A 21,995-nucleotide genomic window follows, 5' to 3' on the forward strand; every position below is an offset into this window, starting at 1 on the left:
AGCACTATTTTTTGGCTATACTCATGCACAGGGTGGAGATTCCTGGAGATGTTATTGAGATTTTATTAAAACACCCTGCAACTCATTACAAAATGTTTTAATTTAATTCATTAATTAATTAGTGGTGTTGAAAGCAGGAAAAACAATCAACTACCAAGGACATGGTGTACTCAGGTGTCCATCCTGATCTTCTGTTCTCAGGTTTCCTCCATGTCATCAAGTTCCCTTAACCCAAGCATGCTGATTGGTGTCTCTAAATCACCTCTGGTGACAAATAAGTGTGTAATTATGTATGAATGGTGTCCTCCATTGAGGGTGTACTGCATGTACCCATGCACAATGTTCTCATTATAGGCTCCTATACTGTAAATGTCTAATATTGTGCATAGATGAAGTGGAGACAATAGACTGGTATACTTTTTCTTTATCTGATCAAACAAAAGATTAACATTCTTACAATGTCACAAATGAGTATTTTAGGAGATGAAGCGTACAAAACGGTAAACATCTTCAATACGCTTTTACAAGTACAATATACTGAGTTTTACTAGTTTTAACAAACAAGAATAGTGAGATATACAACATGGCTATTTGCTATAAGATATAGAACATGGCACAAAGTCATTATTACACCATTATTACCTGTATATATGCTGAAGGTTTAAGTGTTTAATCACACGACCTTACTACAAAATAAGAACCAATCTATAATCCTGTTTCAGCTATGATGCTATATAATATCTACTTAATCTATTATTTCTTAAATGACTTACTAAATTTGTGCAGAAGCAGTGACACCATTTTATATATATATATATATATATATATATATATATATATATATATATATATATATATATATATATATATCAGTATTTTTACATTATAACATTATGACTGGTATGTCTGATTATGTCTTCATCTGTTAGAAGGTGGGATATTATTAGGCAGCAAGTGAACATTTTATCCTTAAAGTTGATGTGTTAGAAGCAGGAAAAATAGGCAAGCGTAAGCATTTAAGCGATTTTGACAAGTTTGTCTAGACGACTGGGTCAGAGCATCTCCAAAACTGCATCTCTTGTGGGGTTTCCCAGTCTGCAGTTGTCAGTATCTATCAAAAGTGGTCCAAGGAAGGAACAGTGGTGAACCAGCGACAGGGTCATAGGCAGCGAAGGTTCACTAAGTTGTATTCCAAAGGAGTCTGAAAGTGCCAGGGTAAACGGGAGACAACAGCACAAAATACGAAATTCCACCCAGACTAAACCCAGACTGATACACAATGGATGTAAGTACAAAAATTAAAATAAAGGCAAGTTTGACCATAGAGGGGTAAAACAAATAGATCTCAAAAGTGTTCTTTGTAAAAATGAAATCCAAATGCTTCACATTGAGCCTTGATGTCTTTGGCAAGTGCCGGGGAGCCACAGTAGAAAACGTAAACCTTGCCTTTCTTTTCTTCAGACACCTTCTGGAACACCTGATCAAACAAACCACATCTTAGACTAGTCTAGTGAAACACACACAGGCAAGTGAAACAATTATGGAATGAATAGGAAGAAAGTAAACTTTATTTTGTGGGTTGTAGCTCTATGTTGTTTATTGTAGTTTCAAATGCATAAGATCTGTGACTTGTGAATTTGTACAGTATTTCATGTTGATGTAGAAACCCACCTTGCCCCACTCTGGTCTGCCTGGCTGTGTGCGGGTTCGCAGGCCAGTGATGGAGTCTTTCTTCTCTTTCTTTGCCAACAGGTCCAATGCCATCTGCAGCCCAATAGCCTTCATGTCATTTTTGCTCAAAGCTGATGTCATGTACATGTGCATCTCCAGAAAGCGACCTGAAAACACACAGACACACACAAACCCACAGACAAAGATATAGTAAGTATAACATATACATAATATATCATATGAACAAACGTTTGTCGATAGCATAAGATTTGTATGAGCTTATACCACATTTAGTCCCCAGTGGCTGTTATAATAACCTCCACTCTTCTGGGAAGATGTTCCACTAGATTTTGGCCTGTGCTTGTGAAAATTTGTGGTCATTCAACCTTAACAGTGTTTTTAATTTCAGGTACTTATGTAGGTAAGGTGAAGAGGCCTGAGGTGCACTCAGAATTCCAGTTCATCCCAAAGGTGATCAATAGGGTTGAGGTCAGAGCTATAGCAGGCCATTGAAGATATTCTACCCCAACCAATGTAAACCAAATCTTTGTCATGCTGGAATAGGTTTGGCTCTTCTTGTTCAAGTAAAGGGAAAATTTAACGCTGCTGCCTCAAAAGACACAAAAAATTGTGTGCTTTCAATTTTGTGGTAAAAGTCTTCAAAGTTTTGTGGAAAACGTCACATGTGACTGGAAAAGTCAGGCGTCCCAATACCTTTGTCTATCAGGAAAGAGGTATAGAATAGTACCATTAATGAATACTACTTTAAGGACACTTATTCATTTCTCCTTTCATTCTTTCATTTACTTATAGGTTTAAACAGTTTTAAAAAAGCTTCTTGCACTTAAATGTTACTTTAAAAATAGTATATAAAAAAAGCAATTCAGTTATAAATAAAAGAATGAATTGCAAGCATTTAAGTGCTGGTGATATTGCAAGGGTTTGGGCAGCAATGTTATGAAAGTGTGAATGGCAGATTTGGTAAAAGAAGTAATGTCTCAAATGAAAGCATAGAGTCAAAAAGAATCAAGGATTCAAAGAAACTGTGTAGATTTTCCACACACATCATCAATATCAGTGGATTTTCACCAACATTTAAGACAGACATAGCCATTTTAAGACCTGAGAGAACAGAAGTAAAACAGACTTGTACTTTTCTAATGAGCAACTGGAGAGAGATGACAGACTCATAAGATTTCTGAATGAGGTGACAAAATCTAGATTCAGTAATGATATAGCATCTACAACAGAAAGGTTTACAAAAGCCAGTAAAGGTGTTTGGTTTGGGAAGAGCTGAGAGATATAGTAATAAAATACTGTATCGAATCTTGTTAACATTTTAAAATACACTTTTCTGAGCTATTTCTGAAATACAAAAAAATAAAAACTCATTTGATCACATCTAGCAACAATTGTGTATGTTTGTGAGCAGTTTGCATGCTGTAATGTAATATAGTGTATACTGTGTATTGCAGTGGTGGGCCATCAGGACCAGCAAGGGGTCCTTTGCCTAAACTCTACAAGAATCACTTATGCACTTACAAAACACTTATGCTTTAATATATTTTTGTCCATGAATATGAAAGACATTATTCCCAAAAGTCTATTCTCTTCATTGCATAGCATTTCTCTTGGGTGTGGTGCTGCTGCTGAGTGAAAGTTTTAGTTGGAGTTTCTATCCAATCAGATTTCAACCATCCCATCACTGTGTGCAATGCTTCTCTTTTACCATAAACTCTATGTTGCTTTAAGTGTTGTTTTACAAATCAGACCATCGTTTTGGCCTTAGCAAGTGTCAGAACACGTCAGCATTTTCACAACCTTTTAATCGGCTGGCCAGAGAGCGCGCTAGTAACCCAGCCATTGGGGTTGCACAAGCCAGTGCACTCTTAGTGCCAGTCCCAAGCCCGGATAAACAGGAAGGGTTGTAAAATTTAGTTAGATTGAGTGGTAGGTGTACCTAGGAATGAACAATCGGTGATTGGGGCAGACTTTAATGGGCATGTAGGTGAAGGTAACAGAGGTGATGAGGACATGATGGGTAGGTATGGTCTTATGGAGAAAAATGTGGAAGGGCAGATGGTGGTAGATTTTGCTAAAAGGATGGAAAAGGCAGTGGTAAATACTTATTTTAAGATGAAGGATGATCATAGAATTATGTATAAAAGTGGAGGAATGTGCACACAGGTGGACTGTGTTCTATGTAAGAGATGCAACCTGAAGGAGATTGGAGACTGTAAGGTGTTGACAGAGGACAGTGTAGACAGACAGCATCGGATGGTGGTCTGTAGGATGGTTTTGGAGGTGAAGAAGAAGAGAAGGAGAGTGAGGACTGAAAAAAGAATAAGATGGTGGAAATTGAAGGAGGACGACTGTAGTATGAGATTCAGGGAAGAGGTCAGACAGGGGCTCGGTGGAGGTGAAGAAGTGTTGGGTGATTGGGCAACTACTGCAGAATGTGATTAGGAAGACAGCTAGAAAGGTATGTGGTGTGACATCTGGAAATAGAAAGAAAGACAATGAGATGTGGTGGTGGAATGAGGAAGTGCAGGAGAGCATAAGGAGAAAGAGGTTGGCAAAACAGAATTGGGATTGACAGAGTGATGAGAAAAGTAGGTAGGAGTACAAGGAGATGTGGCAGCAGGTAAAGAGGGATGTGGCAAAAGCCAAGGAAAAGGCATATGAGGATCTGTATAAGCGGTTGGAAACTAAGGAAGAAGAAAAGGATTTGTAGCGATTGGCCAGGCAGAGGGACCGAGCTGGGAAGGATGTGCTGCAAGTTAAAGCAATAAAGGATGGAGATGGAAATGTGTTGACCAGTGAGGAGAGTGTGTTGAGAAGATGGAGGGAGTATTTTGAGCAGCTGATGAATGAGGAAAATGAGAGAGAGAAGTTTGGATGGTGTGAAGATGGTGAAGCAGGAAGTGGATAGGATTAGTAAGATGGAAGTGAGAGCAGAGATTGAGAGGATGAAAAGTGGGAAGTTGGTTGGACCAGATGACATACCGGTAGAAGCATGGAGATGTTTAGGAGAGATGGCAGTGGAGTTTTTAACCAGCGTGTTTAACAAGATTTTGGAAGGTGAGAAGATGCCTGAGGAATTGGGAGAATAATGGAGATGTGCAGACCTGCAGTAACAACAGGGGAATTAAGTTGATCAGTCACACCATGAAGTTATGGGAAAGAGTAGTGGAAGCCAGGCTGAGAGAAGAGGTGACCATCTGTGAGCAGCAGTATGGTTTCATGCTATGGAAAAGCACTACAGATGCAATTATGCTTTGACAATGTTAATGGAGAAGTATAGAGAAGGTCAGAAGGAGTTGCATTGTGTGTTTGTGGATTTAGAAAAAGTACGACAGGGTGCCAAGAGAGGAGTTGTGGTATTGTATAAGGAAGTCAGGTGTGTCACAGAAGTATGTGAGGGTGGTGCAGGACATGTATGAGGACAGTGTGACAGCAGTGAAGTGTGCGGTAGGAACCACAGACTGGTTTAAGGTGGAGGTTGGACTGCATCGAAGGATCCTTTCCTGTTTGCAGTGGTAATGGACAGGTTGACGGACAAGGTTAGACAGGAGTCTCCGTGGACTATGATGTTTGCGGATGATATTGTGATTTGTGGTGAAAAGGAGGAAAAGAGGAAGACTAAGGAGGAGGTTTATGGATGTGGTGAAGGAAGACATGCAGGTAGTTGGTTTGAAACGCTGTGGTGACCCCTAACGGGAGCGAACGAAAGAGGAAGAAAATGAAGAGGTCAGAGAACGCACTGCATAAGATCAAATATATTTGTGTGGATGTAATAGCTGTTTTTTTCATTCCACAATGGCTCACAGTGGAGAAGAAATTGATTTGGTCACAGATACACTTACAATGACATTTACAAAATGTACTTTTCAAGAAAAACTGGACATCATGAGGAAAAGTCAGCCAAAGCAGTTCAAAACAGTTGTTAAGCTTTTTTATGAGCCATTTATACTTTTGCAGTTTTTTTCTCTAGAATGTCCAAAAAAAATGCACAATTTACCTTTATTTCAAATCCCCAGGAAAACCGTAATGGACAGAAAATGCATGGTTTCTATATCAATAGTGTCATAATGATTCTATTTCTTAGACAAAATTTTATTAAGAATTAAACTTTTCCCCTTCGGAATAGTTTCTCTTTCTATAAGGAATATGGCACTGGACTACAATTGCCATCAGCCAATGAACCATCACATGACCTGTTCTTTGTCAACACTGATTAGCACATGTCTCATGCTGGTATTGCATGTTTGTAGCCTTCTCTCATTGTCTTCAGCTTCTTGTTTAATTTATGCTTTTCATGTTCAGGTGTTACATGGGGTTTTGTATTTTTCGGATTAGCTCCTTTATGTTTGTACTATAAATGAAAAAAAAAAAAAAAATCTGCACTTGCATCCGCTACTGTGACCTACATGACACACTCTCGCGCTCACCTTCAGGTTCCTCATCCGCCTGGTCCAACTCCAGTTTAGTCAACAAGCTCACAAACCACTCAAAGGACTTCTGATCTCTGTTTATCCAAATGAAATCCACCTGCAGAAGGTTCAAAGCTTTAATATCACTCAAGCAAAATGGCTGCCATCACATCTTTTACAGTTTGCTTGCAAAAAGAGTTTTACCTTCCTCAGCATCATCTCATTATCTTTGATTGTCTCACACCAGGAGTAGTTGCAGTTCGGGCAGTTCTGCTTCCTCATCCGATAACTGGAGAGTAAAAGAAGAAGAAGGTAGATAAATAGAAGCTAATTTTTTTGTTTAAAAATTGGATTTTTTCTTCTACTGAAAAGAAAATGTTACTACATGGAACATTTATGGTCAGTAGATGTGTTAAAAGCTTAATACAAGACAATACTGTTTAAAAGTCTATGTCTATGTGTAAGGATCTCACCGGTACATGATGCTCTGCAAGATAGATGCAAAAGGTGTGATTCCAATGCCAGCTCCTATCAGCACTGCATGCTCTGAGGCAAAGATCTGCCTGGTCGGGGTGCCATATGGCCCATCTACATAAGACTGTGGCAATTTATCAGTCAGATGTTCATTTTAGCATGGATAAAAGCCCATTGAACAGAACACCTTATACAAGCAATTCAATTGAAGAGAACATACTTTTGGCCTTCAATACATCTAAGCATTTTATATGTGTAAATATAAATATAGTGGAGGATTTATACAAATAATGCCCTCACATGAAATAGAGGATAAACACAACTTGGTATTGACTGTTTATAACTTTTATGTATCTAACCCTTTCATGAAAGCTATTATTATTATTTGTTTGCTATTAAGACATCTATGGATTGTGTCTCCTGTGTTATTTGTCCTTTGGGGAGGTATATTTATACTGTGCCAATATCATACACTTGCTGAGCTCTTTAGTAGGAACACTGTACTAATAAATTTGGAAACATTCCTTTAACATTCTGGTCCATATTGAGATTGACTGCATAATTAGCAGACACAAAACATTCCCCACACCATTACATTACCTCCACCAGGCTGGATACAATTGCATCTGTGTGCATTGGCAATGACCCAGATTTATTACACCAGGCTACATTTTTTGTGTGTTTAAACTTCCAGTTTTGGTGATTCTGTGTCTCCTGAAGCCTGAGGTTTCTCTCACAGAAGTGGAACGTTAACAGCCTAAAGATCCATTAAATAACTAAACAACACTAGAACTTTGAGGATGGATTTGGTCTGTAATGAATATCAACAGTCTACTACAATGACTCAAGACCACAGGTTGAATTTATCCCTCTATCACTGCACACCTTAACAATGATGGAAAAGTAACGTATGGAAATTCGGTGCCACCCAGATGAGGATTGGTACCCTTTTGAGTCTCGTTCTTCTCAAGCTTTTTTGCTCATACCATCTCAGAAAGTTTTTCCTTGCCACAGTTGCCACTGGCTTGCTCATTAAGGACAAACATACAATTATAAAAAACAAACCTATACATTATTTTATTACCACGTTATCTGTGTACAGCTGCTTTGAGACCATGTCCATTGTTAAAAGCACTATACAAATAAAAATGTATTCAACTGAACCAGATTTTGCTCTCTGCTCTGGTATTTTAATTGCTTCAGGGTTGAACAAGTTATGACACTCTGGAATGCATTTCTGCATACAACAGAGTGGTTTCTGAGGTACTATAGCGTTTCTGTCAGCTCCAACCAGTCTGGCCCTTCTCTACCGACCTCTCTCATCAGCTAGGCAGTTCCATCAACAAAACTACCACTCAATGGATGTATTTCTCTTTATTGCATCATTCTCAGTAAATCCTAGAGGTGCATGGAAAACCCAGGACATCAGTTTAAAAAATACTCAAACCAGACCAGTACACTGAGTTACTAAAGACACATTTATTAGCCATGCTAATAATTGAAAAATCTGCTGACCTGTCTTTTCTTGATTGTATGCATTGCACTGCTGCCTTATGATTGGCTGACTAGATAATTTTATGGCAGTGTAGGTGTAAGTATTCCTTGCAAAGTGCTCATTGAGTGTATAAAAAAAATTCATTTTTTTCCAAAGAAGTGCTTGTGTGCCAGCTGCATTGAAATCTATTATAAATACAACTTGTATATATATTATACATCGGAAATGTGAGGTTACTGACCTCACATTATAATTTGTATTCAAAATAAAAATGGATTAGTATTGAGAAAATGTTAATACTTCATACTACAAATGTTATTTTAATAAATTTAATATTATCTAATAATTTCTCACCTTGATATTACAATATCTGTGATTCTCACTCAGCTTAGCAGTGATCTGTAAAATGTTACAATTTCAATATCAGAAACATCTACAACATCTGCACACAACAGTCCAGAAAAAAAAAACCAAAGCAAAACATTGAGTGGTATGCACTCTATAGTTACATGTGGAATAAATATTTATAAATGAAATTACCTCTCTAGTAACTGGAGGCAACTCTCCGAGATCCACCTCTACTCTGAGGTCTGGGTTTGGTTTTTGAGAACCGGGCTGTACTCCATTCTTGCGATACGAAGTTAGCTCAATGGCATTATCCTCATTTGATGCTACAGTTTCACCACTGCTCACAGATTTAAACAGCTCCTCTTGCTATCAGCATGAGTTTGCAAGAGACAGATCAGCACTGTGTAGTACTGATGGCTCAAATGCAAATAAAATACAATCAACCAACTAAAAGTCCATAAAACAGCATAGATTTGCATAGTTAACTAAGTGATAAAATTTTGATTGAAAAAAAAAAGAGGTTATGTGCTTACCTGGGTTCTTGCATGGTGCCTTCGGTTCCTCAGGCTGGCTGTAAGTCTCTTGTTGCTCACGGCTTGGCTCTCAGACTGTCTAAAATATTCAAACAGCCGATTTGTCCATTGGCCCATTGAGCGCACATGGAGCCAGATGGTATCTATTAAAATAAATAGGCAACTTGAGCAATTTCGCAATGAGTGAATTAAATGTCTACATAATATGTTCCTGAACACAAAAAGAACCCTTGATCAATATGAAATAGTAAACTTGCTCACTTGAATTTGACTACAAAATGTAGACGTGAGCAGTTTTTCGTACCTTGTTGCTCTGGTGCGCTGCTGATGGTGAATGGGTGCCACTCGTACTTGGCTATGACGGGGATGTTGATGTAGATATAGTCACCAGGTTTAAAATGGAAGAACGGTGGCCGCTTGAGCACCAGATGTGTTACCTTTAATATCCAACAGAATAATGAAAGCCAAATGGTTTATGTCAATACGCAAGGCACATTATGAATAAAAAAAAAAATCAATACAGTCTATAAATGGTTTCCTAAAGTATTAGGACTATGGGTAAGAAAATTTAATGTTTCACCACTGGGATTATACACCTTATTTTTAGCTAAAAATAAAAATGAAGGTAAAATTATTATTTCTAATCATGAAAGAACTTTAAACTACACAAAAAACCCCAAAACAACCTAGCTTGCATTTTTAATAGTACCTTTGATGGCAGCAAGTTGACTTCAGCAATATACAGAGCTGCCATGCGAGACACTGCAATGCCAACTAACTTCTCCACGACAAAGATCACACCGGGTACCACAAACCACTTCCAGAAATTAGCGCAGTGGATTATGAGCAGGGCCCAAAACCAAACATAAAACAGATGAGACCAGTAGAACACCTACATATACACACAAAGAATGTCGTGGTTGTGTCAGTTTTTAAATTTGAAAAAACAAAACAAAACAGGAATACAGGTTTGTTCGTGTACTATTTTGGAAAAGAGTTGCTAACATTAGCGTCTTACAGTTCATGACAGATCAAATCATTTATTTAAGGCTAATCATGGATTTTTTTCTAAGTTTTATTTGAATTTTAGACTCCTTCATCTCCCTTGTTTACATTGGGTCACTAATGGTTTTAAATATCCCCTGGTCTGGTTCATAGACAACAAACTGATTCAAACTGGCCTTAGACTGAAGTCCAGGAACCAAACCACAAGGTTACATAAAGGCCACTTTAGACAAGCTTATCACTAGAGCATGCAGTTTTTAAGAGACATGCTTTTCAGGTCAGCGTTTTTTGATGTCATCAGCTGTTTTGGAATTTCTCTCTCTCTCTCTCTCTCTCTCTCTCTCTCTCTCTCTCTCTCTCTCTCCCTCTCTCTCCCTCTCTCTCTCCCTCTCTCTCCCTCTCTCTCCCTCTCTCTCTCTCTCTCTCTCTCTCTCTCTCTCTCTCTATTTGGCTATCTGGCCCATAGACAGTTGAGAAAAAAAATGCTTTTCTACAGTTTTATGTTAAATTGTACTGAAAATAAAAGGCTGGACCTTTGTCTAAAGTTCTTTCAGCCAGGATGACATGATGTATCTGAAATCAGTTTCCAGGATTCCCAGGGTGACCCCAGAAGCTCAGAATTTAGAGTTGACCCTGGCAAAATTGGCAGTTTACTGTTAGGGCATAAAGCTACATCGCCACTATATATCTGTGGAATAAGAAATGCTCAGAGGTGATCATTCCGGTGGAGAGTAATAAGTATGTCCCTAATTTACAAAGACAACATAGCAAGGGGTTTGATGGCTAATAGACACTTGCATTGCTAAGAAGAAAAAACTGGCATAAAATTTATACAAATATAAAGTTAAAACCCAAAACTACAGACTATTATAAGACTAAGCACTAATGTACTCTGTACATTCTATATAATTTCTGGACCCTTACCCTTAACTGCGCATTGGAATATATAATATAAATAATGTAAGTCCCTCTGGATAATAGTATTTGTTTAATGCTGTAACCATACATCTGTGAGTAGCTCAATGATTAAGATGTTGTACTTTAGAACAGAAGGTTGTGAGTTCGAATCCCACCACTGCTAAACGGCCACTGTTGGGCCCTTGAGCAAGGCCCTTAAATCTCAACTGCTTTGGGTAAACACAATCAAAAGACTCAAGTCACATGTATAAATCAAATTTACCATCATTAAAATATTTTTTTATTAAAAGACTTCTGAATGCATGCACACACCAAATACAATAATTATTACTTGTGCCCCTAGTGGACAGGTAGGATAAACCTACAAGGTTCATATATAAACTATTATACATTATATTAAACTATAAAAAAATTTTTATAGTTGCTTTGGATCGTTCGTCAGATCAGAAATGAAATTCTCAAAACGACTAGTTTAACCTCATCTACGTCTCTTGTGCACATCATAAAAGCATTTCTCTTGCAGGAACTTGAGCTGCGTCAAAACTCTTTGGGAACATGCTTGCGAGTTGTCTCTCCCGGTATCGCCTCTTCCCTCAAGACCCTGACATTACACACGAAAACCCTGCATAATATGTTGCCGCTCTCGGGTAAGGCTTATGCCTCGGCAGGTCAAGCCGCGCACACCATGGCGGTAAGGCATATCAGGCTAAACTGCTGCATTAACTGGATGTGGGAGTTGCCCCGGGCGGGCAGTTAACGAGCCGTACAGAAACGGAGCATTGTGTCTCGCAATCCCCCTGTCAGGGATCCTGCGCGGCGCTCTGCATTGAAGACCCATTAATTGAAAGATCTGAGGACTGTCATCTTCAATAAGAGGGCTATAGCAAAAAAGTCCTGACATAGGACTTTCTGGGGATTGAGCCATGAAGAGCCAAGTTACACCGCAGTTCCTGGTGCCCGCCCTGCCCCGGCCCCCTCAGGGACCTGGTCCGTTAACCCTGCCACTGAATGTGCTTCAGGGCATGGCCAGCTCCAGCAAGCATCCTCCTCTGTCTCCACTTGGTCTCGTAGTGGTCCAGGAGAACTTGCCGCCTCCTAGAGTCGCTTCAGGGCACTCCCCCGGCTCTAGGCACACCTCGAGGTCAGTCTTGAGAGACCAATACCCCAAAGAGACTTCCTGGCAGCCTGGAAAGCTCTTCCAGACGTGTCTCTGCCCACTGTAGAGCGAGGCTACTTGATTCATTTCAAGTCTCGTCCACCCTATTTCCCACTTTGGTGGGAAACAAGCAGGCTCTGGTCATGAAACGAGAAGTAAACACTCTCCTGAGGAATCCTGAGGAGGCCATTGAGGTGGTCCCTCCTTCAGAACGAGAGTCCGGGTTCTACAGCTGGTACTTCTTAGTTCTTAGAAAGGACGGTGGATTGCGTCCGTTCAGGATGCTGACCTTCAAACAGATCGTGCTTCAATTTAGATCAGAGGACTGGTTTGTCAGGGTAGATCTAAAGGATGTGTACTGTCATCTATCCATCCTACCTTCTCACAGGAAGTTCCTGACGTTTGCTTTTGGGGCCCAAGCTTACCAATACCGGGTTCTTCTTTTTGATTATGACCTTTCACCCCGTACCTTCACAAAATGTGTGTATGTGGCTTTGGTTCCCCTTTCAGGGCATCCATATCCTCAACTACATCGAGGATTAGTAGATCCTAGCTCAATCAGAGCAGTTGTCAGTCCAGCATCGAAATGTCGTTCTTCCCCACATGAAGGCATTTGGGTTTCGGCTAAACGCCGGGAAGAGTGTGCTTTCTCCATTACAGAGAACCACCTATCTCGGTGTCGTATGGGATTCAACTACTTTGCGCGTGCAGCTTTCTCCTTGTGGCCATCCTTACGGCCATCAGGAAGGTTGGAGAAGGGCAACCTCTCACTGTCAAATAGTTCCAGAAACTGCTAGGGCTTATAGCAGCTGGTTCCAGTGTGATTTTACTTAGTCTGCTGTACATGAGACCCCTTCAGTGGTGGTTCAGGACCCGTGGGTTCTCACAGAGGGGCAACTCCCTCTGCACCAAGGTCACGCGGCGATGCCTATGTGCCTTAGATGTTTGGAAAGATCCCCAGTTCCTATCTCTAGGCCCCGTGATGGTCGTTCCTCCAAGCTATTGACGGGTGCATCCCTCACAGAGTGGGGAGCGATCATGAGTGGTTGCTCCGCCCGAGGTCTGTGGTAAGGGCCCTATCTACACTACACATTAACTGCTTAGAGATGCTGGTCGTGCTTCTAGCACGTGTTGATCCATACGGACAATAATGTGGTGGTCTCCTACATCAACCATCAAGAAGGTCTGCGCCTGTGCCCCCTGTGCAGGCTGGTGCACTAGACTCTCCTTTTAACCCGGGCCGGTTAAACAAGGCAGCAGACACCCTGTCGAGGCAGGGGTTGAGACCCGGGGAATGGCAGCAGGTTTGGGGGAAATTCGGAAGAGCCTAGGTTGATCTGTTCGCATCATGTGAGACGTCGCACTGCCCCCTCTGGTTCTCCCTCTGGTGTTTTATACAGAAGCTGGCGCTGCCTCACTCCATATGCGTTTTATACTTTCTGTTCTTGACATCACTCAGCCGGTGACAGCCAGCATCTAATTTTTGACTGACCACATACATTATTTTAGAGTGTGAACCCTCTGGGCGCATTCCCAAAGTATTTCGATGGAGCGTCTCCTTCCCTCAGGGAACTAGGGTTACATATGTAACCTAGAGACATTCTTGTTGCTTTGATCAAATTGTGAATGCTTTGGTAGATTCAAATAATTGATTGTGTACAATTGTCTGCTTTTTCTACATTATCAGTTGTTTATGTTAATGTTGGTCAAAATATATTATACTAGTTTTACCTGTCTTAACCACCAAAACATCTCGGCATCAGTTCATTGTATAAGTCATCAAATGCGAAATCTGTCAAGCCTAAATTTCTATTACTTTTTTTGTAAATGTGTCTTGAATTGATGAATTGTGCAGATATTTTTTTTATTTTTATAATGAACTGCATCAGATCAACCAATAATCTAGTTAATAAACTTGTTCTCTAAACCTGGTCGAAGGTGAATCTTGTGAACCTTTATTTGGCAACAGAGCAAAACACAGAATTACAATTTCTGAAAATGTATGAACAACCAAAAAAACAGTACAGTAAAAGTGTGAATCCTGTCTGGTTTCATGCAATTAATATAAATCAAATATGCAATCAAATAAGTACATTTGTGCTGCTGAATTTAATAGATGCCAACCAGAAGAAATTCAGCCTTGTGCATGTTCAGTTATTGTAATCCAAACTGTAGTTTATATCAAATACTGAAATTATGCGTCATCATATTGACAGCATAACATTTTGATGATTTTGTTAATAAACAATGACAAAAGGACTTGGTATTCTGATGGCAATGAGATGTTTATTGACACAAATACTTACTCTTGAGAGATTAACTAAGGATTTTGAGAAAAGTACAGGCTATTGCAAGAAATCAAATGTGTTCTGGTGTTTGTACAAATTGTTTTGAGAAAACATTTGAGGATAATTTTAGAAATGCTTCAAAGCAGCTGAAAAAATTTGTAATTCCAGGTTATAATGAACTGTTTCACCCTAAAGGAATTCCAGTGCAGTTTTCACAAGCACATGACAAGGCATATTTGGGAGAAAATCCCTTAAAGGACAACTTACCTCAAAGTGACCACTACGTCTGACAAATGTGCTGGAACAAACCACCATGAGACAGATGATGACCAGCAACAAAAACCCAGTGATAGAGGCTGTGCCCTGAACCCATCCAATCCCCGGGCGTGTGGTGAACAGGTATTCCCACATGTTATATGTTGTATCTGCATGGGTTATCAACACTAGGGAAAGGTAAGAAGAAATTACATACAGCCTACTGGAGGAAATATAACCAAAAATAAAATTAATTCTCATACTGACGATTTTAAATGTTGATGCTGCATATTAAAGTACACATTTATTTCCAAAGAAGTTTCTGCAGAGATAACATCATGTATTTTTATATTGTGAGCATTCACAGTTCTAAACATGCAGGACACTCAGTGGAGTTCTATGTATGATGAATATGTGTGTAATTTTGCTCCTAGATCTACAGAACATTAATATTGTTTGATAGAAACTCAAGGAAATGAGGTTACCAAAGTTCATGACATGCGCCAGTGTATGCAGGAGACTGAAGATTAAGATAGCATAACCCACTATCTGATGCAGAAGGATGTTCTGGTCCAAAGGTAAAACCTTCACGACCCAGGTGGCACGCAGCCATGTGAGGCAACGGCGTAGCATTAGCACCTGCAAGAGGCATCATTTTCCGATTTATTGATGAATTTATTATCAATACATATACATATACTGAATAGGTGAAGCTCACCAAAATAAAAGTGCAGTTAAGGTTAAGGCATATTCCGCATCCCCTCGCCAACATGAGCCAGGGTCCACCAGTAGCATACCGCAGCACAGCTATGACAAAGAGGAGGATGTTGAGCAAGGTGTACAAGCAGAGGAAGAACAGCTTGCGGCTGTTGTTGAGCCAGTATGCTCGAGTCAAATAGCGAGGTGTCTTCCTCTTCTTTTGATCTATGTCTGGAGGTTTTAACCAGTTAGCAGCACTGTGGCAGAAACCCAGACAGCAACACAAATAAAACTTCAGTTAGAAAAATCATTTTTAATAAGAACCTCTACATATTTCTTAATATTTTGCTTTTACCTGATGGTGAGGTTCTCCATGACCTCAGGGAAGTTCTCAAGCTCTGCTTTTAGCTCCTCGAATGTAATGGAGCCACTGTTATCTTTATCAGCTGACTCAAACAGGGCCAGTGTCAGGTCATCCAGTTTCTCCTCTGGCAGGGAGATGGCACTTTCCCTTAGGCAGGATTTCAGCACGGTTCTCAACTCATCAGGGTCTATAGAGCCACTTCCTGTGAGTTTAGGGGGTTTTGGTACGGTTAGACACAACTTTGGATTGTAACAGTTTAGAGTGTGAACGAGAATACACACACACACACACACACACACACACACACACACACACACACACACACACACACACACACACACACACACACACACTGGTGAACCAGTGCCAGAGTCATTAGTGGCCACGTTTAATTGATGCACGTGGGGAGCGAAAACAAGAGACGAGCGCCTGTAGCTCAAATCGCTAAAAAAGTTAATGCTGGTTCTGATAGAATGGTGTCAGGACTGTTTTGGCAGCAAAGGGGTGACCGACACAATATTAGGCAGCTGGTTATAATGTGTGCATGTGTATGTAACTCACCGTCCACATCATAAACCTGGAATAGAAAGCGCAGCTTGTCAGTCTCATTGCCATGAATTAGGAGGTTCAGGGCCTTCAGCAGCTCATCAAGAGTAATAGAGCCGCTGCCATCCGAATCAAACAGTGCAAAGAACCTCTCTGCAAAAAATGACTGCAGAAGCAGAAAAGACAAAGAGGAAAAATTTTTTTAGTGTTGTTTGATTTCAAATAAATGGAAATCCATGATTGCTGACTCATGTACAAATAAGTAAGACAACTTACTTGTCATGTCAAATAAAATATCTACTTCATTTTTACACTATGTTTTTAAATCCATTTATGGACAACATTGTAAAGTATAGTTTTTTGCACTAAACTCAATTTTAATTTAATTTTGTTCACTTCAAAATTCTATTCAATACAAAATACTTTAATAGAGAACTTTAATTGTGTTTAATTATCAGAAATGTTGCTTATAGTGAACTTTATCTGTACTGAAACTGAAATAAATATACACTCTATTGACAAAAGTATTGGGACAGCTGATAAGTATAGCCATAATGTATGTAGTCCTTTTCGCAACTGTTACATAAAAAAAAAATTAAGTTGGAGGCACACAATTGTATAGAATGTCCTTGGATGCTATAGCGGTAAATTAGCTTTTTACCTAAATGAGGAGACCCAAACCTGTTTCAGCATGACATTGCCCCTGTGCACAAATGGAGCTCCATTAAAATATGGTTTTCATGGTTTAGAGTGGAAAAACTTGTGTATCGAGCTCCGACCTCAACCCTACTAAACAACCTTGGGATAAATTGAAATGCTGACTGTACCTCAAATGGGACTAAACATGGATGGGATGTTTACAAAGCACATACGAATCTTTGATCCACATTTAAAACGTTTGACTAAATAGTGCAGCTCTATTGGCCTGAACCTATTTTCCATTCACACGAGTAGTATTGGCAAAGCAATTATTCTATAAGTCAATATATAAAACTGTTAAAATTTAATAAACTATACCCTTGCCATCGACTTCATTGGAAACACATGTTAAACTGCACATTTATACATGTATCTAACTGGCTAATCATGTGGCAGAAGGGCAATGCATAGAATCATGCAAAAACTGGTCAAGAGCATCAAGTAACATTCATATCTAACGTCTGAATAAATATGTTCTATGGGTGGAATGCCTTGGTAAATGGACAAATCAGAGGAAAATTGCCAGTGTTTGATCTGCCAGGAAAAATAATAACATACATGATAGCATCAGAATCAGATTGTATTTGGCCCAAAAAGGTTTGATATGTTTTGTGTTCTGAGCTGCTCTTCTGCTCATCATGATTTTAAAAAGGGACTATTATATAAATATATGAATTACTATACACTCCCTGTCCATTCAGACCAGTCTGCTATACTCTTCACTAATACACTGTTCCAGCCTGCAGACCCTCTTTACACAGGATGTTGTTTTTTTGTGCACCATTCCGGATCTTTCTGGGCCCGGGTTACCAACGACCGCCACAGGTTTTGTTAGCCAACAAGGTACCAGTGGGAATTGGGCTACTGTTGGCTGAAGGAGGAGAAGGGGAGAATGAAGACATCTAAAAAGACAGCAGGGAAAAGAGGTTTAGAAGTGGAGGAGAGTGGAGGGTCAGACTTCTGGAAGGAAAAAAGAAAGACAAAGAGATGTGGTGGTGGAATGAGGAAGTGCAGGAGAGCATAAGAAAAAAGAGGTTGGCAAAACAGAATTGGGATCGACAGAGTGATGAGAAAAGTAGGAAGGAGTACAAGGAGATGTGGCAGCAGGTAAAGAAAGATGTGGCAAAAGCAAAGGAAAAAGCATATGAGAAGCTGTATGTGAAGTTAAACAGTAAGGAAGGAGAAAATGATTTGTAGCGATTGGCCAGGCAGAGGCACCAAACTGGGAAGGATATGTTGCAAGTTCGAGCAATGAAGGATCCAGATGGAAATGTGTTGGCTAGTGAGGAGAGGGTGTTGAGAAGATGGAGGGAGTATTTTGAGCAGCTGATAAACAAGGAAAATGAGAGAGAGAGAAGGTTGGATGGTGTGAAGATGGTGAAGCAGGAAGTGGATTGGATTAGTAAGGAGGAAGTGAGAGCAGTGATTAAGAGGATGAAGAGTGGGAAGTCGGTTGGTCCAGATGACATATCGGTAGAAGCATGGAGATGTTTAGGAGAGATGGCAGTGGAGTTTTTAACAAGAGTGTTCAACAAGATTTTTGATGGTAAGGGGATGCCTGAGGAATGGAGAAGGAGTGTGCTGTTACCGGTCTTTAAAAATGAGAAAGATGTGCAGACCTGCAGTACCTACAGGGGAATAAAGTTGATCAGTCACACCATGAAGTTATGGGAAAGAGAAGTGGAAGCCAGGCTGAGAGAAGAGGTGACCATCTGTGAGCAACAGTATGGTTTCATGAAAAGGAAGAGCACCACAGACACATGATTTGCTTTGAGAATGTTGATGGAGAAGTATAGAGAAGGTCAGAAGGAGTTACATTGTGTGTTTGTGGATTTAGAGAAAGCGTACCACAGGGTCCTGAAAGAGGAGTTGTGGTATTGTATGAGGAAGTCAGGTGTGGCAGAGACGCATGGGAGGGTGGTGCAGGACATGTATGAAGACAGTGTGACAGCAGTGAAGTGTGCAGTAGGACCGACAGACTGGTTCAATGTGGAGGTTGGACTGCATCAAGGATCGGCTCTGAGCCCTTTCCTGTTTGCAGTGGTGATGGACAGGTTGATGGACGAGTTCAGACAGGAGTCTCTATAGACTATGATGTTTGGATGATATTGTGATTTGTGGTGAGTGTAGGAAGCAGGTTGCTGATAAGAGCTGATAAAAACATCACGGACTATAAAAACGCCATCTTCCAGATTGGGGAATGCGGATGCTTCTCTGGCCGACGAGCTAGACATATTTTACACTCGCTTCGAGGCTGCAGCTAACCACTCTAGCGGCACTAGCAGAACAAACAGCATGCACGCTGAGAGAGCCGGAGAGCTAAACATGTTCACCATCTTGGAGCATGACGTGAGGAGTGAATACCAGGAAAGCAGCAGGATCAGATGGCATCACATGTCGGGTTCTAAAAGCTTACTAACTAGCACTGGTGTTCACAGAGATATTCAACCATTCCCTGGAAGAGTCTATTGTCCCCTTTCTTGAATGCTTCAAACAGTCCACCATTGTTCCTGTCCCGAAGAAGCCCCAGCCTGCCTGCCTCAACGAATCCCGCCCTGTTGCCCTGACCTCAGTAGTGATGAAGTGCTTTGAAAGACTGGTCAGAGACTTTATTACTGCATCACTACCAGACACACTGGATCCTCTACAGTTCGCATACCGCCAGAACCGCTCTACTGAGGATGCCATTGCTCATCTTCTTCACACAACGATGAGCCAACTAGACTACAGAAAAGGGACTAATGCAAAAATGCTGTTTGTGGACCACAGTTCAGCGTACAACCATAATTCCCTTCACACTCACCTCTAAGTTGGAGTTCCGCTGAGGAGGAGCTTCTTCCTGCAGGCCATTCGGAGTTTAAACCAGGAAACACCCAGGAACTAGTACTGGACCTCTCTCTCCATCTTCACTATTTCCGCATTACTTTTTTGCACTATTACATGACGCTGTAACTCTGGACTGTCACTTCAACTCTGAACTTGCACAGCACAGTGTCACTTTACACCACCTTACTACAAATGGACACTTTATGGACAATCACACTAAAAGGTGGAGGAGTTCAGGTACCTGGGGTCAACAGTGCACAGTAATAGACAGTGTGTTAGAGAAGTGAAGAAAAGAGTGCAGGCAGGGTGGAGTGGGTGGAGAAGAGTGACGGGAGTGATTTGTGATAGAAGGGTATTCATACGAGTGAAAGGGAAAGTGTATAGGACTGTGGTGAGACCTGCGATGTTGTATGATTTAGAGACAGTGGCATTGAGTAAAAGACAGGAGGTGGAGCTGGAGGTAGCAGAGCTAAAGATGTTGAGGTTTTCCGTTGGGAATGACAAGGATGGACAGTATTAAAAATTAGTGGACAGCGCATGTAGGACGATTTGGAGACAAAGTAAGAGAGGCCCGATTAAGATCGTTTGGACATGTGCAAAAGAGGTACATGGGGTTATTGGTCGGAGAATGCTGAGGATGAAGCCGCCAAAAAGGAGGAAAAGAGGAAGACCAAGGAGGAGGTTTATGGATGTGGTGAGGGAAGACATGCAGGTAGTTGGTTTGAAAGAGGCAGATGTAGAGGACAGGGGGTTTGGAAACAGATGGTCTGCTGTGGTGAACCCTAGTGGGAGCAGCGGAAAGAAAAAGAGTAAGATTCTGTGGAATTCTAAATTGTTTGTGAAAACCACAGGGGATCAGATATTTGAGTTACTTAAACCAGCACATCTGGCACCAACATGCATGCCACAGTCCATAGAGAGTTTCCCCCCTTATGCTGATATTTTATATGAATTATTCATTTTTTGAACTGTATCTGCTGGTGTTATCACAGGCAAATCCATAACCAATAAATGTTTTGAGCATAGACAACACAGAAACAACCTAGCAACAAAATGACCAGTTGTCGTTGGTTGCGGATGTGTTGAAAGGTCTTTTTTTGCATTTAGCTCTCACCTCTTTCACCTTAAGGGCTGTTTTAAACTCATCCAAGTCAATCTCCTTGTCTTCTCCTGCGATGGTCTCAAACTGCTTGGTGACCCATTCAAGCCAGCGTGTGTCCTCGTCCACACTCATTCCTGTGAAGCGGACAGGATTTTTCTGTTAACTGTTAACACAGTGTAAAAGCAAATGGTAGAACAACAATGCCTTTGGATTTATTTATACTATTAGGCACCTGAAAGGAAGAAAAGCAAAAATGGGTGGAGAGTGTGACAGAAAACACTACATTGTTCAGTAAACCAGTTCCTTTTCATAGTCAATGTAATTTAAAGCATTTACTTTTTCCTCTCAGCAATTGAAAAAAAAGCACATTTTCCATAATAAATATAGTATGCAAATAAGTAAAGTAAATAAGTCTGAACTTACTTGACTATGAATTTTTCAATATCCTCGAAGTACTGTTTTTCTCAATTTCTTCAAATGACTCCGTTTCAGTTTCTCATGATCTGTGCTTTGAAGAAAAATGTAATTGTGCACAGAGTAAAAGAAAGGGCGGTCGGCTACAGTGATACACAGCAGAGAAGGCATGTCAGACACAGCTGCTCTGTTCTCAGGGATGAACTTTAGTGCTTTAGTGCTGATCACCATCCCTGAGAACAGAGCAGCTGTGTCTGACATGCCTTCTCTGCTGTGTATCACTGTAGCCGACCGCCCTTTCTTTTACTCTGTGCACAACATCACTGCTAATTATTGGAGCCAACTCAATAAAGACCAACTAAATGAATGTCCCTTTACAATTTGCATAAATAAACCAAGCGTTCATACATTTCTAGGAAATAAAAATTAAAAAAATGTGTGACTTCATTTAAATTCAATGTAGAAATCATTGAAATGTAAAATAATAAATAAATAAATAAATAAATAAATAAATAAATGAATGAATAAATAAATGAATATATATATATATATATATATATATATATATATATATATATATATATATATATATATATATATATATATATACATACAGTACAGTACAGTATACATACAACCCAATCGAGATGGTTTAGGGGTGAGAGCTGGACCGCAGAGTGAAGGCAAAAGGGCCAACAAGTGCCAAGCATCTCTCGGGGAACTCCTTCAAGACTGTTGGAAGACCATTTCAGGTGACTCTATCTTGAAG

At 40.2% G+C, this 21,995-nt stretch overlaps 1 protein-coding gene across 1 annotated transcript; it reads right to left on the reverse strand.

Moving 5' to 3' along the window:
- Window positions 1–924: 924 nt before the first annotated feature.
- nox5 (NADPH oxidase, EF-hand calcium binding domain 5) lies at window positions 925–20,963 on the reverse strand. Its single transcript, XM_083547404.1, has 16 exons — window positions 20,825–20,963; window positions 16,201–16,351; window positions 15,631–15,841; window positions 15,295–15,532; window positions 15,062–15,215; window positions 14,589–14,764; window positions 9,664–9,846; window positions 9,259–9,391; window positions 8,955–9,097; window positions 8,614–8,787; window positions 8,428–8,472; window positions 6,578–6,702; window positions 6,309–6,393; window positions 6,123–6,222; window positions 1,672–1,838; window positions 925–1,477 (listed from the first exon to the last, which is right to left on the reverse strand). Exons 1-16 carry the CDS (start codon window positions 20,942–20,944, stop codon window positions 1,346–1,348), a joined length of 2,337 nt encoding a protein of 778 aa, XP_083403530.1. The 5' UTR covers window positions 20,945–20,963; the 3' UTR covers window positions 925–1,345.
- Window positions 20,964–21,995: the final 1,032 nt, after the last annotated feature.

The sequence above is a fragment of the Silurus aristotelis genome, assembly GCF_946808225.1.
Source record: "Silurus aristotelis genome assembly, chromosome: 7".
NCBI lineage: Eukaryota > Metazoa > Chordata > Actinopteri > Siluriformes > Siluridae > Silurus > Silurus aristotelis.

Excerpts from the sequence above, each read along its gene's own strand:
- nox5 (XM_083547404.1), bottom strand. The coding sequence starts at position 20,944 with ATGAGTGTGGACGAGGACACACGCTGGCTTGAATGGGTCACCAAGCAG. Across the intron at positions 15,533-15,630 it reads ATGGAGAACCTCACCATCAG|TGCTGCTAACTGGTTAAAAC; the intron begins GTAAAAGCAAAA and ends TTTCTGCCACAG. Across the intron at positions 1,839-6,122 it reads GGCGGATGAGGAACCTGAAG|GTCGCTTTCTGGAGATGCAC; the intron begins GTGAGCGCGAGA and ends GTGTGTTTTCAG.